General features: G+C 38.7%; 1 protein-coding gene across 2 annotated transcripts in view; it reads right to left on the minus strand.

Annotated features, from left to right (window-relative positions):
- Window positions 1–15426, minus strand: part of SLC9B1 (solute carrier family 9 member B1) — a 122119-nt gene that overhangs the window by 15630 nt on the left and 91063 nt on the right. For both annotated transcript variants that reach the window (XM_005555564.5, XM_065545283.2), the window contains one exon: window positions 14737–14912. In XM_005555564.5, coding sequence (XP_005555621.1) covers window positions 14737–14912 — 176 coding nt within the window. The remainder of the gene's footprint in view (window positions 1–14736; window positions 14913–15426) is intronic.

The raw sequence follows: 15426 nt of genomic DNA on the forward strand, positions 1-15426 counted from the left end.
CAGTACAGCATCCAAATATATGAAGCTAAACTAGACAGAATTGAGGGGCAACATAGATAACAACATCATAATAACAGAAAACTCCAATATTCCACTTTCAGTTATAGATACAACAACCGGACAGAAGATCAACTGGAAAACAGAGAACTTGAACAACATTATAGACCAGTTGGACCTATCTGACATATACAGAACACTTCACCCAATAATAGCAAAATACACTTTCTTCTCAAGTACATACCAAGACTTTTCCAGGATAGATGGCATGCTAGTCCACAAAACAAGTTTTTAAAAATTCAAGAAAACTGAACTCATACTAAGTATCTTTTCTGACCATAATAAAGTGACATTAGAAATTCATAGCAGAAGGAAAAGTATTCAAAATTCAAAAAGGAAAAGTAATAAATACATGGAAATTACAAAAATATACTCTCTTAAACAACCAGTTGGCCTGTATGGTTAATATTAATTGTCAATTCAATTGAGGGACGCTTAGATGCTTGATAAAGCACTTCGTCTGAGTATATCTGTGAGGGTGCTGCCAGAGGAGAATGATACATGAGTTAGTGGACTGAGAAAGACCTGTCCTCACTGTGGGTAGGCATCATGCAATTGGTCGCAAGTGTGGCTAGAACAAAAAAGGCAGAAGAATGGGAACATTCAGCTTGCTTGGATTTCTTTTTTATGTACTCTCTCTCTCTTCCAAAGCAGTATGCCTTTTTCTCCTCTTGCCCTTGCACATAAAACTCTAGGTTCTTTGGCCTTTGGACCCTGGGACTTGTATCAGCAGCCTTTTGGGAGCTCTCAGGCCTTTGGCCTCAGACTAGTGGCTGTACTGTCAGCTTCCCCGGTTTTGAGACATTCAGATTTGGACTGAGCCATGTCACTGGCTTCCTTGGGAGCCATGCGCTAGGTTTCTCTCATTTTCCAGCTTATAGATGGCCTTTTGTGGGACTTTGCCTTTGTAATCATGTGAGCCAATCCTGCTTAATAAATTATATTTCATATATATATAAATATATTCTCTTTTATATGCATATATCTATATCTATATCTATATCTATATTTCCTATTGGTTCTGACCCTCTGGAGAACTCTGATGAATACAGTCAAAGAATAAGTCACAAGGAAAATTAGAAAATGTCTTGAGACAAATAAAAGTGGAAACACAACATTCCAAAGCTTGTGGGATGCAGCAAAATCAATATTAAGAGGACAGTTTATATATCTAACTACCTACATTAAAAAATAAGAAAGATCTAAAATCAGCAACTTAGCTTTACACCTCAAGAAACTAGAAAAAGAAGAACAAACTCAACCCAATGTTAGCAAAAGGAAGGAAATAATAAAGTCTAGAGCAGAAGGCCAGGTACAGTGGCTCATGACTGTAATCCCAGCACTTTGGGAGGCCGAGGCGGGCGGATCACCTGAGGTCGAGAGTTCGAGACCAGCCTGAGCAACATACAGAAACCTGTCTCTACTAAAAAATACAAAATTAGCCGGGCATGGTGGCACATGCCTGTAATCCCAGCTACTCTGGAGGCTGAGGTAGGACAGTCACTTGAACCGGGAGGTGGAGGTTGCGGTGAGCTGAGATTGTGCCATTGCACTCCAGCCTGGGCGATAAGAGCGAAACGCCATCTCAAAGAAAAAAAAAAGTCTAGAGAATAGAAAAAACCCTGTGAAACTAGTTGTTGTTTCAAAGTTCAACAAAATTGACAAATCATCAGGTAGAATACCTAAGAAAAACATAAAGAAGACTCAACTTCTTTTAGGAAGAAAAGAGAAGACATTGCAACGGATAATACAGAAATAAAAAGGATTCTAAGAGTCTACTATGAATGATTATATACTGACAAGTTGGATAACCTAGGAGAAATGAACGGATTCCCAGTAACATGCAAGTTACCAAGACTAAGTCACAAAATAAAAAATCTTAATAGACCTATAACTAGTAACCGAATCAGGAATCAAAAACCTCCCAGCAAAGAAAAGCCCAGGACCAGATTACTTCACTGCAAAATTCTACCAAATATTTAAAGAATTAACACCAATTCCTAGCTGGGTGTGGTGGCTTACATCTGTAACCCCAGCAGTTTGGGAGGCCAAGGTGGAGGATTGCTTGAGTACAAGAGTTCGAGACCAACCTGGGCAACACAGTGAGACTTCATCTCTATAAAAAATAAAAAATTTATCTGAGCATAGTGATGTGTGCTTGAGGCTACTCAGGAGGCTGAGGTAGAAAAATAGCTTAAGCTTGGGAGGTTGAGGCTGCAGTGAGCCATGATACAGCACTGCACTCCAACCTGGGTGACAGAGTGAGATCCTATCTCCTGGGTGACAGGGTAAGACCCTATCTCAAAAACAAACAAACAAAAAACCCAATTCTTCTTAAACTCTTCTAAAAGTTTGAAGAGGAGGGAATACTTCCAAATTCATTTTATGAGGTCAGTATTACTCAGATCTCAAATATAAACAAAGATACTATAAGGAAAGAAAACTGCATACTAATATCTCTGATGAATATGCAAAACCCCTTAACACAATACTAGCAAATATAGTTCAGCCACATATGAATAGTAGTATACAGCATGAACAAAGTGGGATTTATCTCTGAAATGCAAACTGATGCAAAATGACTTTTGTATGGGTTCACACAAAAATTATTCAATGTAATACAGCACATCAACAGGGTAAAGGACAAAAATCACATGATCATCTTATTTAATGCAGAAAAAGTATTTGACAAATCCAATATCCTTTTGTGATAAAAACACTCAGCAAACTAGGAACAGAAGCAAAATACCTCAACATGATAAAAGCCATATATGAAAAGCCACAGTCAATATCATACTCAATGGTGAAAACTAAAAACTTTCTTCCTAAGGCCAGGAACACAGCAAGATTGTCCACTCTCTCTTTCCTTCTATTCTTATGGTACTGGAAGTCTTTGCCAGAGAAATTAGGCAAGAAAAAGAAATAAAAGCTATCTAAATTGGAAAAAAAAAAAGAGAAAAGTATCTCTTTTTACAGATGGTATGATCTTATATGTAGAAAACCCTAAAATTTCCACAAAAAAACTTAGAATTAACTTAAAAAACTCAGCAAAGGTGCAGGATACCAAATCAACACTCAAAAATCAGTTGTGTATCCAAACTAACAATGAAAAACCAGGAAAGGAAACAAAGAAAATAATACCGTTTCCAATAGCAAAAAGAATAAAACAGGAATAAATATAACAAAGCAGTTGGAAGACTTGTACACTAAAAACTACAGAACATTTCTGAAAGAAATTAATCATACACAAAGTGGAAAGACATTCATGTTCATGGATTGGAAGACTTAATATAGTTAAGATGGCCACACTACCCAAAGTGATCTTCAGATTCATTGCAATCCCTAGCAATATCCTAATGACTTTTTTGGGGGTAGAAATAGAAAAAATAATCCTAATATTTATATGGAACCCCAAAGGATTTCAAATAGCCAAAACAATTTTGAGAAAGAAAAACAAAGCTGGAGGCTCCAAACTTCAAGATTTCAAAATATGTTAGAGAGCTTCAGTAATCAAAACCACGTGGTACTGGCATAAAGACAGATACATTCACCAAAGGAACAGAATAGAAAGCTCAGAAATAAACCCTTACATGTATGGGCAAACAATTTTTGAAAAGGGTGCGCAAGATTGCACAATGGAGAAAGAACAGTCTCTTCTGCAGATAGTGAAGGGGAAAATGGATATCCACAAGCAAAAGAATGAAGTTGAGAAAAGCTTTGTGACCTTTAATTGAGCAATGATTTCTTAGATATGATACCAAAAGCATAGGCAACAAAAGCAAATATAGACATATTAGACTACATCAAGCTTAAAAACTTTTGCATGTCAAAGGAAGCAATCAACACAGTAAGAAGGCAATGCTCAGAATAGGAGAAAATAATTGAAAACCAAATACCTGATAAGGGGTTAATATCTAAAATATATACAGAACAACAACTCAATAACAGAACAACCTAAATGAGAAATGGTCAATTGACTTTGCTATGGTCCAAATGTTTATGTTCTCCCAAAATTCATATGCTGGAGCCTAATATTCAATGTGATAATATTAAGAGGTGGGGCATTTTAGAGATGATTAGGTCATGAAGTCATAGCCCTCGGAAATGGGACTAGGGCCTTTACAAAAGAAGCTTAAGGGAGTTTGTTTTCCCCTTTGAACATGTGAGAACACAGAGAATTCTATAGTGAATAGGCTCTCACCAGTCACTGAGTCTGTTGTAGCCTAAATCTCAAACTTCCCATATTCCAGAACTGCAAGAAATAAGTTTCTGTTTTCATCAATTACCCAGCCTAAGGTATTTTGTTATAGCAGCAGGAATGGACTAAGATGAACTTGAATAGACATTTCTCCAAAAAAAATACAAATGGCCAACTAGTATATGAACCCAACACTACATGAAAGCTGCCAAAGCTTGGGGGAATTGAACTCTCTGAAGCAACAGCCTGAGCTGTACGTTGGCTCCTTTTAGCCATGGCTAGGACACAGGGCACCAAGTCCCAAGACTGCCCAGAGTAGCAAAGCTCTGGGCCTGGCCCACAAAACCATTTTTTTCCTCGTAGGCCTCCAACCCTGTGATGTGAGGGGCTGTTGTGAAGAACTCTGACATGTCCTGGAGACAATTTCCCCATTATCTTGGCAATTAACATTTGGCTCCTTGTTACTTCTGCAAATTTCTGCAGTCAGCTTGAATTTCTCCCCAGAAAATGGGTTTTTCTTTTCTATCACATCATCAGGCTGCAAATTTTCCAAACTTTTATGCTCTGCCTCCCTTTTAAACATAAGTTCCAATTCTAAACCATCTTTTTGTGAATGCATAAAACTGAACCCTTTTAAGAGCACTCAGGTCATATCTTGAACACTTTGCTGCTTAGAAATGTCTTCTACCAGATGTCCTGGATGGGTTCCAAGATGGCCAAATAGGAACAGCTCTGGTCTGCAGCTCCTAGTATGATTGACGCATAAGACAGGAGATTTCTGCATTTCCAACTGAGGTACCTGGTTACTCTCATTGGGATTAGTTGGACAGTGGATGCAGGCACACGGAGGGTGAGCTGAATCAGGGCAGGGTGTCATCTCACCTGGGAAGCGCAAGGGGTTAGGGGATTTTCTTTTCCTGGCCAAGGGAAGCTGTGACAGACTACCTGGAAAAACAGGACACTCCCACCCAAATACTGTACTTTTCCCAAGGTCTTAGCAACCAGCAGACAAGGTGATTCTCTCCCGTGCCTGGCTTAGTGGGTCCCATGCCCACAGAGCCTTGCTCATTGCTAGGGCAGCAGTCTGAGATTGATCTGCAAGGTGGCAGTCTGGCTGGCGGAGGGGCGTCTGCCATTGCTGAGACTTGAGTAGGTAAACAAAGTGACCAGGAAGCTTGAACTGGGTGAAGCCCACTGCAGCTCAACAAGGCCCACTGCCTCTAGACTCCTCCTTTGCGGGCAGGGCATAGCTGAGCAAAAGGCAGCAACTTCTGCAGACTTAAACGTCCCTGTCTGATAGCACTGAGAGCAGTGGTTCTCCCAGTATGGCGTTTGAGTTCTGAGAATGAACAGACTGCCTCCTCAAGTGGCTCCCTAACCTCCATGTAGCCTAACTGGGAGACACCTCACAGCAGGGGCTGACAGACACCTCATACAGGCAGCTGCCCCTCTGGGATGAAGCTTCCAGTGGAAGGATCAGGCAGCAATATTTACTGTCCTGCAATATTTGCTGTTCTGCAGCCTCCACTGGTGATACTCAGGCAGACAGGGTCTGGAGTGGAACTCCAGCAAACTCCAACAGACCTGCAGCTGAGGGACCTGACTGTTAGAAGGAAAACTAACAAACAGAAAGGAATAGCATCAATATTAACAAAAAGGTCATCTACACCAAAACCCCATTTGTAAGTCACCAACATCAAAGACCAAAGGTAGATAAAACCACAAGGATGGGGAGAAACCAGAGCAGAAAAGCTGAAAATTCTAAAAACCAGAGCACCTCTTCTCCTCCAAAGGATCGCAGCTCCTCGTCAGCAATGGAACAAAGCTGGATGGATAATGATTTTGACAGGCTGACAGAAGGAGGCTTCAGAAGGTCAGTAATAACAAACTTCTCTGAGCTAAAGGAGAATGTTTGAACTCATCACAAGGATGCTAAAAACCTTGAAAAAAGATTAGACAAATGCTTACAAGAATAAACAGTGTAGAGAAGATCTTAAAAGACCCAATGGAGCTGAAAACCATGGCACGAGAACTTCGTGATGCATGCACAAGCTTCAGTAGCTGATTTGATCAGGTGGAAGAAAGGGTATCAGTGATTGAAGATAAAATAAATGAAATAAAGCAAGAAGAGAAGTTTAAAGAAAAAAACATAAAAATAAATGAACAAAGTCTCCAAGAAATATGGGACTATGTGAAAAGACCAAATCTACGTTTGATTGGGATACCTGAAAGTGATGGGGAGAATGGAACCAAGTTGGAAAATACTCTTCAGGATATTATCCAGGAGAACTTCCCCAACCTGGCAAGGCAGGCCAACATTCAAATTCAGGAAATAGAGAGAACGCCACAAAGATACTCTTCGAGAAGAGCAACCCCAAGATACATACTTGTCAGATTCACCAAGGTTGAAATGAAGGAAAAAGTGTTAAAGGCAGCCAGAGAGAAAGGTTGAGTTACCCACAAAGGGAAGCCCATCAGACTAACAGCGGATCTCTCCACAGAAACTCTTGAAGCCAGAAGAGAGTGGGGGCCGGTATTCAACATTCTTAAAGAAAAGAATTTTAAACCCAGAATTTCATATCCAGCCAACCTAAGCTTCATAAGTGAAGGAGAAATAAAATCCTTTACAGACAAGCAAATGCTGAGAGATTTTGTCACCACCAGGCCTGCCTTACAAGAGCTCCTGAAGGAAGCACTAAACATGGAAAGAAACAACCAGTACCATCCACGGCAAAACATGCCAAATTGTAAAGACTATCAATGCTATGGAGAAACTGCATCAATTAATGGACGAAATAACCAGTGAACATCATAATGACAGGATTAAATTCACACATAATAATATTAACCTTAAATGTAAATGGGCTAAATGCTCCAATTAAAAGACACAGACTGGCAAATTGGATAAAGAGTCAAGACCCATCAGTGTGCTGTATACAGGAGACCCATCTCATGTGCAAAGACGCACATAGGCTCAAAATAAAGGGATGGAGGAAGATCTACCAAGCAAATGGAAAGCAAAAAATAGCAGGTGTTACAATCCTAGTCTCTGATAAAACAGACTTTAAACCAACAAAGATCAAATGAGACAAAGAAAGCCATTACATAATGATAAAGGGATCAATTCAACAAGAAGAGCTAACTACCCTAAATACATATGCACCCAATACAAGAGCACCCAGATTCATAAAGCAAGTCCTTAGAGACTTACAAAGAGACGTAGACTTCTGCACAATAATAATGGGAGACTTTAACACCCCACTGTCAATATTAGACAGATCAACGAGACAGAAGGTTAACAAGGATATCCGGGACTTGAACTCAGCTCTGCAACAAGCAGACCTAATAGACATCCACAGAACTCTCTACCCCAAATCAACAGAATATACATTTTTCTCAGCACCATATCACACTTATTCTAAAATTGACCACATAATTGGAAGTAAAGTACTCCTCAGCAAATGTAAAAGAACAGAAATCACAACAAACTGTCAGACCACAGTGCAATCTAATAGAACTTAAGATTAAGAAACTCACTCAAAACTGCACAACTACATGGAAACTGAACAATTTGCTCCTGAATGACTGCTGGGTAAATAACAAAATAAAGGTAGAAATAAAGGTGTTCTTTGAAACCAATGAGAACAAAGACAGTTGTGTGATTCTCCCAGACATACCAGAATCTCTGGGACACATTTAAAGCAGTGTGTAGAGGGAAATTTATAGAACTAAATGCCCACAAGAGAAAGCAGGAAAGATCTAAAATTGACACCCTAAAATCACAATTAAAAGAATTAGAGAAGCAATGGCAAACACATTCAAAAGCTAGCAGAAGGCAAGAAATAGCTAAGATCAGGGCAGAACTGAAGGAGATAGAGACACAAACAAACCCTTCCAAAAATCAACGAATCCAGGAACTGGTTTTTTGAAAAGATTAACAAAATTGATAGACTGCTAGCAAGACTAATGAAGAAGAAAAGAGAGAGGAATCAAATAGATGCAATAAAAAATGATAAAGGGGATATCACCACCAATTGCAAATAAATACAAACTACCATCACAGAATATTATAAACACCTCTCCACAAATAAATTAGAACATCTAGAAGAAAGGGATACATTTCTGGACACATGCACACTTCTAAGACTAAACCAGAAAGAAGCTGAATCTCTGAATAGACCAATAACAGGTTCTGAAATTGAGGCAATAATTAACAGCCTACCAAACAAAGAGTCCAGGACCAGATGGATTCACAGGCAAATTCTACCAGAGGTACAAAGAAGAGCTGGTACCATTACTTCTGAAACTATTCCAATCAACAGAAAAAGAGGGAATCCTCTGTAACTCATTTTATGAGGCCAACATCATCCTGATACCAAAGCCTGGCAGAGACACAACAAAAAAAGAGAATTTATACCAATAACCCTGATAAACATCGATGCAAAAATCCTCAATAAAATACTGGCAAACTGAATCCAGCAGCACATCAAAAAGCTTATCCACCACGATCAAGTTGGCTTCATCCCTGGGATGCAAGACTGGTTCAACATAGGAGAATCAATAAACGTAATCCATCACATAACAGAACCAATGACAAAAAACACATGATTATCTCAATAGATGCAGAAAAGGCCTTCAATAAAATTCAACAGCCATTTATGATAAAAACTCTCAATAAACTAGGTATTGATGGAATGTATCTCAAAATAATGAGAGCTATTTATGACAAACTCACAGTCAATATCATACTGAATGGGCAAAAACTGGAAGCATTCCCCTTGAAAACTGGCACAAGACAGGAATACCCTCTCTCTCCACTCCTATTCAACATAGTATTGGAAGCTCTGGCCAGGGCAATCAGGCAAGAGCAAGAGAAAGAAATAAACAGTATTCCATTAGGAAAAGAGGAAGTCAAATTGTCCCTGTTTGCAGCTGACATGATTGTATACTTAGAAAACCCCATCATTTCAGCCCAAAATATCTTAAGCTGATAAGCAACTTCAGCAAAGTCTCAGGATACAAAATTAATGTGCAAAAATCACAAGGATTCCTATACACCATTAACAGACAAACAGAGGGCCAAATCATGAGTGAACTGCCATCCACAATTACTACAAAGAGAATAAAATACTAGGAATCCAACTTACAAGGAGTGTGAAGGGCCTCTTCAAGGAGAACTACAAACCACTGCTCAGTAAAATAAAAGAGGACACAAACAAATGGAAGAATATTCTGTGCTCATGGAATAGCATGGAAGAATCAATATTGTGAAAATAGCCACACTGCCTAAAGTAATTTATAGATTCAATGCCCTCCCCATCAAGCTACCAATGACTTTCTTTGCAGAATTGGAAAAAAACTACTTTAAAGTTCATATGGAACCAAAAAAGAGCCCACATTGCCAAGACAATCCTAAGTAAAAAGAACAAAGCTGGAGGCATCATGCTACCTGACTTCAAACTATACTACAAGGCTACAGTAACCAAAGCAGTATGGTACTGATACCAAAACAGATATATAGACCAATGGAAAAGAACAGAGGTCTCAGAAATAAGACCACACATCTACAACCATCTGATCTTTGACTAACCTGACAAAAACAAGAAATGGGGAAAGCATTGCCTATTTAATAAATGATGCTGGGAAAACTGGCTAGCCTTATGTAGAAAGTTGAAACTGGATCTCTTCCTTACACCTACACAAAAATTAATTCAAGATGGATTAAAGACTTAAATTTTAGACCTAAAACCATAAAAACTCTAGAAGAAAACCTAGGCAATACCATTCAGGACATAGGCATGGGTAAGAACTTCATGACTAAAACACCAAAAGCAATGGCAACAAAAGCCAAAATAGACAAATGGGATCTAATTAAACTACAGAGCTTCCGCATGGCAAAAGAAACTACCATCAGCGTGAACAGGCAACTTACAGAATGGGAGAAAATTTTTGCAATCTTCCCATCTGACAAAGAAAGAATTCAAACAAATTTACAAGAAGAAAACAAACAACCCCATCAAAAAGTGGGCAAAGGATATAAACAGGCACTTCTCTAAAGAAGACATCTATGCAGCCAACAGACACATGAAAAAATGCTCATCATCAGTGTTCATCAGAGAAATGCAAATCAAAACCACAAAGAGATACCATCTCATGCCAGTTAGAATGGCGATCATTAAAAAGTCAGGAAACAACAGGTGCTGGAGAGGATGTGGAGAAATAGGAACACTTTTACACTGTTGGTGGGAGTGCAAATTAGTTGAACCATTGTGGAACACATTGTGGCGATTCCTCAAGGATCTAGAACTAGAAATACCATTTGACCCAGCAATCCCATTATTGGGTATACACCCAAAAGATTATAAATCATGTTAGTATAAAGGCACATGTACACGTATGTTTATTGTGGCACTATCCACAATAGCAAAGACTTGGAACCAACCTAAATGTCCATCAATAATGGACTGGATTAAGAAATTGTAGCATATATACACCATGCAATAGTATGTAGTCATAAAAAAGGATGAGTTCATGTCCTTTGCAGGGACACAGATGAAGCTGGAAACCATCATTCTCAGCAAACTATCACAAGGACAGAAAACACCGCATGTTCTCACTCACAGGTGGGAACTGAACAATGAGATCACTTGGACACAGGGCAGGGAGCATCACACGCTGGGGCCTGTCATGGGGTGGGGGGGAGTGGGAAGGGATAGCATTAAGACAAATACCTAATGTAAATGACAAGTTAATGAGTGCAGCAAACCAACATGGCACATGTATACATATGTTACAAACCTGCACGTTGTGCACATGTATCCTAGAACTTAACAACAACAACAAAAAAAAATGAAATTTATTCTACCAGATGTCCTCAATCATCTCTGTCAATTTCAAAGTTCCATAAATCTCTAGGGCAGAGACAAAAGGCCACCAGTCTCTTTGCTAAAGCACAGCAAGAGTGACCTTTACTTCAGTTCCCAACAAGTTCTTCAACTCCATCTCAGACCTCCTCAGCGTGGACTTCACTGTCCTTGTCACTATCAGCAGTTTGGTCAAAGTCATTCAACAAGTCTCTAGGAAGTTCCAAACTTTCCCACATCTTCTTGTCTTCTTCTGAGTCCTCCAAACTGTTCCAACCTCTGCCCATTATACAGTTCCAAAGTCACTTCCACATTCTCAGGTATCTCATAGCAATACCCCATTACCTCGGTATCAAAATCTGTATTAGTCATGGTTCTCTAGAGGGATACAACTAACAGGATATATATATGTATGAAAGGGAGTTTATTAAGGAGAATTGAATCACACGGTCACAAAGTGAAGTCCCACAACAGGCCGTCTGCAAACTGAGGAGCAAGGAATCCACTATTGCCTCAGTCCGAGTCCCAAACCTCAAAAGTAGGGAAACCGACAGTCCAAGCCTTGAGTCTCTGGATGAAGGCCTGAGAGCCCCTGGAAAACAACTGGAGTAAGTCCAAAAGTCCAAAAGCCGAAGAACTTGGAGTCTGATATTTGAGGGCAGGAAGCATCCAGCATGGTAGAAAGATGAGGGCCAGAAGACTCAGCAAGTCAGTTTCTCCTAACCTTCTGCCTGCTTTATTCTAGCCATGCCGGCAGCAGATTGTATGGTACCCCCCGACATTGAGGGTGAATCTGCCTCTCCCAGTCCACTAAATAAACGTTAATCTCCTTTGGCAACACCCTCACAGACACATCCAGGATCAACACTTTGGATCCTTCAATCCAATCAAGTTGACACTTACTTAATATTAACCTTCACAATGTAATATTAATCCCATTTGTAATTTTTCTTTAATATATAAGCTCCTTGAGAACATGCACCACTTGATCTTGTCTCCCTGTTGTGTTGGGAGGCAGTGGAGAAGAGTAGACTTAAATGTGTGGGTGTGGAGTCAGACTGCCAGATTTCATCTTGGCTCCTCTACTTATTTGATCTCTGACCTTGAGTAAATTACTTAACATCTTTCTCAGTTTCCTTACCTGTAAATGAGTGGTGACATATATGGAACTTAGAACAAGAGCCAAGCAAGTATTCAATAAAAGCAAATGTTGTTGCTTACTATTTATCCTCAGTGTTTAGCATAGTAGCCGGCAAAAGGAAGGGGATTTTTTTTTTTCTTTTTTTCAGACAGTCTCCCTATGTTACCCAGCCTGGAGCGCAATGGCGTGATCTTGGCTCACTGCAACCTCTGCCTCCTGGGTTTAAGCGATTCTTGTGCCTCAGCCTCCTGAGTAGCTGGGATAACAGACCTGTGCCATGACACGCAGCTAACTTTTTGTATTTTTAGTAGAGATGGGGCTTTGCTATGTTGGCCAGGCTGGTCTTGAACTCCTGTCCTCAAGTGATCCACCTGCCTTGGCCTCCCAAAGTGTTGGGATTATAGGCGTGAGCCTCTGGGCCCAGCCTGGAAATATTTTTTTGAAAGAGGACTGATAACAATATTTTTTGAAAGAATGACAGATACCAATCATGAAGGAAAAGATTTTCACGATTGACAATAAAAAACTTGAACATCTGAATGGTAAAAAGAGAGAGAAAATTAAAAGGCAAATTACAAACTGAAAAAACTAAGGTATATAAAACAAAGGGTTTCCATTCTCAATTTAACGCAGAATCTTGACAAATCAAAAGGAACAAAAGATGAAACTACCTAAAAGAAATAGGCAAAAAACTTTCAAGAAAAGCAATTTATAAAATGCCAATGACAAATCAACATGGATATTTAACATCACTAGTACTCAAAGTATTCATGTATAGAGATCCCCCCCTTCACCTATCAAATCAGCAAAGATGAAAAAGGCTAGTAATACCTAGTTTTGAAGAGAAGTGAGAGGAAGTGACAAGTTTATGTATCCTGGTAGGACTCGATATTGTGGCAATATGTTTGGAAAACTCATAAATGTATATACCTTTTAGATAAACAATTACACTTTTAAGTTTAAGAAAATATGAAGATTAGGTACAAATATTTCTCTATATGTTCAACTAAGTATTATTTTTTAAATTAATTAATTTTTTTTTTTTTTTTTGGAAACAGTCTCACTCTGTTGCCCTAGTTGGAGTGCAGTAGTGTGATCTGAGCTCACTACAGCCTCCGCCTTCTGGGTTCAAGTGGTTCTCCTGCTTCAGCCTCCTGAGTAGCTGGGATTACAGACACCCAATACCACGCCCGGCTAATTTTTGTATTTTTAGTAGAGATGGAGTTTCACCATGTTGGTTGGCCAGGCTGGTCTTGAACTCCTGACCTCAAGTGATCCATCCTTCTTGGCCTCCCAAAGTGCTGGGATTACAGGTATGGGCCACTGTGCCTGGTCAATTTTTTTAATTTTTAAAAATATTTTTATAGCAGCACGACTAAGTATTATTTTAATAGTAAATACTGGAGTCAACTTCAATTTTGAACAGGATAATTATGATGCAGCACATTGAATACTCTTTCATTAAGCTAAACAACTATTAAAAATGATATACAAATATATTTACTGAAAAGAAACGTGTTTGTGATATATAGTTAAGTGTAAAACAGTTCAGGTTATAAGAACATATTGGTCAATATTCACTGATTTTTATAAGAATATTTGACAGAGAGAGGGGGAAGGGAAGGGAAGGAAAGAGAAAGGAAGGGGAGGAAAGGGAAGAGGGAAGGGAAGGGGAGGGGAGGGGGGAGGGGAGGGGAGGGGAGGAAAGAAAATATGGGTGGATTTATATCAAAAGGTTCAGAAGGAAATGATTCTTTTCTTCTGGATGTGACTATTGCAGATTTTACTTTTAACTTTTCCCCTTTTTCTTATTTATTTATATTTTCTGATTTTAAGAGAAACTATGTATATTACTTTTCAACTTAAAAATATTTTAGTGCTTCAATAATACAGAAGACTCAATTTCAAACACTGTAGATAATTAAAGCATTACTAAATGAAGAAATATTTACTGTCACAATTTCTGTAGTGATATTCAAGACCAGATATCACCTTGGGAGTCAGAACTGGTGCAGGATCTTGTCCTGACACTACAAAAAGGCATATGGCTGTCCCAGCTCTATATGTTTATGTTGTCTTATAACAGAGCAACCAGTTGTTTATTAGGATGGCCAAAAAGGCACATTTCAAAAATGCCTATTAAAATATTAGTAGCAGAAATAATATTGCTGCTTAATTTTTTTCTAATGAGAACTGATAAAATTCCAAAGCAACATAAGCAGATAAATAGTAATAATATGGCTTATCAAATTAATTGTAACATGGTTATTAAAATGAGATCATGTGTGTCAAGTAGTGGTATCTTAAGCCACTGAAATATCTTCCTTGGTCTAGAATGAGCTTTCTATGGAGATTAAAAAGATGTTAAATTGAAAAGTCGTGCTTAAAAAATGAAGAAGCAAAGCCAGAAACCCTGTTTAAGGAACTAACAAAAACGGTCATGAATGATCCGGTGATTGTTATATTTTCTTGTTTACCCGAGGAGAAGACTATGCTCAAGCATGTATTGAATCCAGTGATAGCCAGAACATCATCCATACTGCTAGCAGCCATTAGTAAGGATGGAATGCCTTCCTCAACACCATATCCATTTTCTTGTAACACCATCATGGAAGGGACAACAATAGCAGGAGAGACAGCACCTAGAACAAAACTGAAAGACTGAAAATTAATTTTAAAGCATCTTTTTAATCAAGTGGTATTTTATAAGTACAAGTAGTTTATAATAACTTTATAATAACATTGTTTAGAAGAATTTCAAATTTGAGTGAATGCAATTTAATGGTGATAAAACTTTTCATGCATTGTTTAGTGCTGGCTAAAATTTTATACAGACGTGGTTTAAAATGTTGGGCTGAGCACAGGTTGCAGCCTCTCCCTCTATTCCTAAATCCTTTGAAGTGAAGATGTAAAAGTAATAGAAAAATTCATAACCTAACTAGAAAACAAAAGGTGAATCCTCAATGGACAAGAAACTAAGTATATCCCAGGAAGATAAGAGACAGATAATTTAGGATTGAAAAAAGGAAACCATAAACCAAAATGTGTGTAAGATTGCCTCAAAAGGTACGTGTGCTTCTAAAAGTGCTCCAAGCCCTGAAATGGCAGATGTTGGGAGCAGGAGAGACCTCTGGGGAAACCAAATAGTTGATTATTTGGAGTACCAC

This window comes from Macaca fascicularis, chromosome 5 (assembly GCF_037993035.2).
Source record: "Macaca fascicularis isolate 582-1 chromosome 5, T2T-MFA8v1.1".
Taxonomy (NCBI): domain Eukaryota; kingdom Metazoa; phylum Chordata; class Mammalia; order Primates; family Cercopithecidae; genus Macaca; species Macaca fascicularis.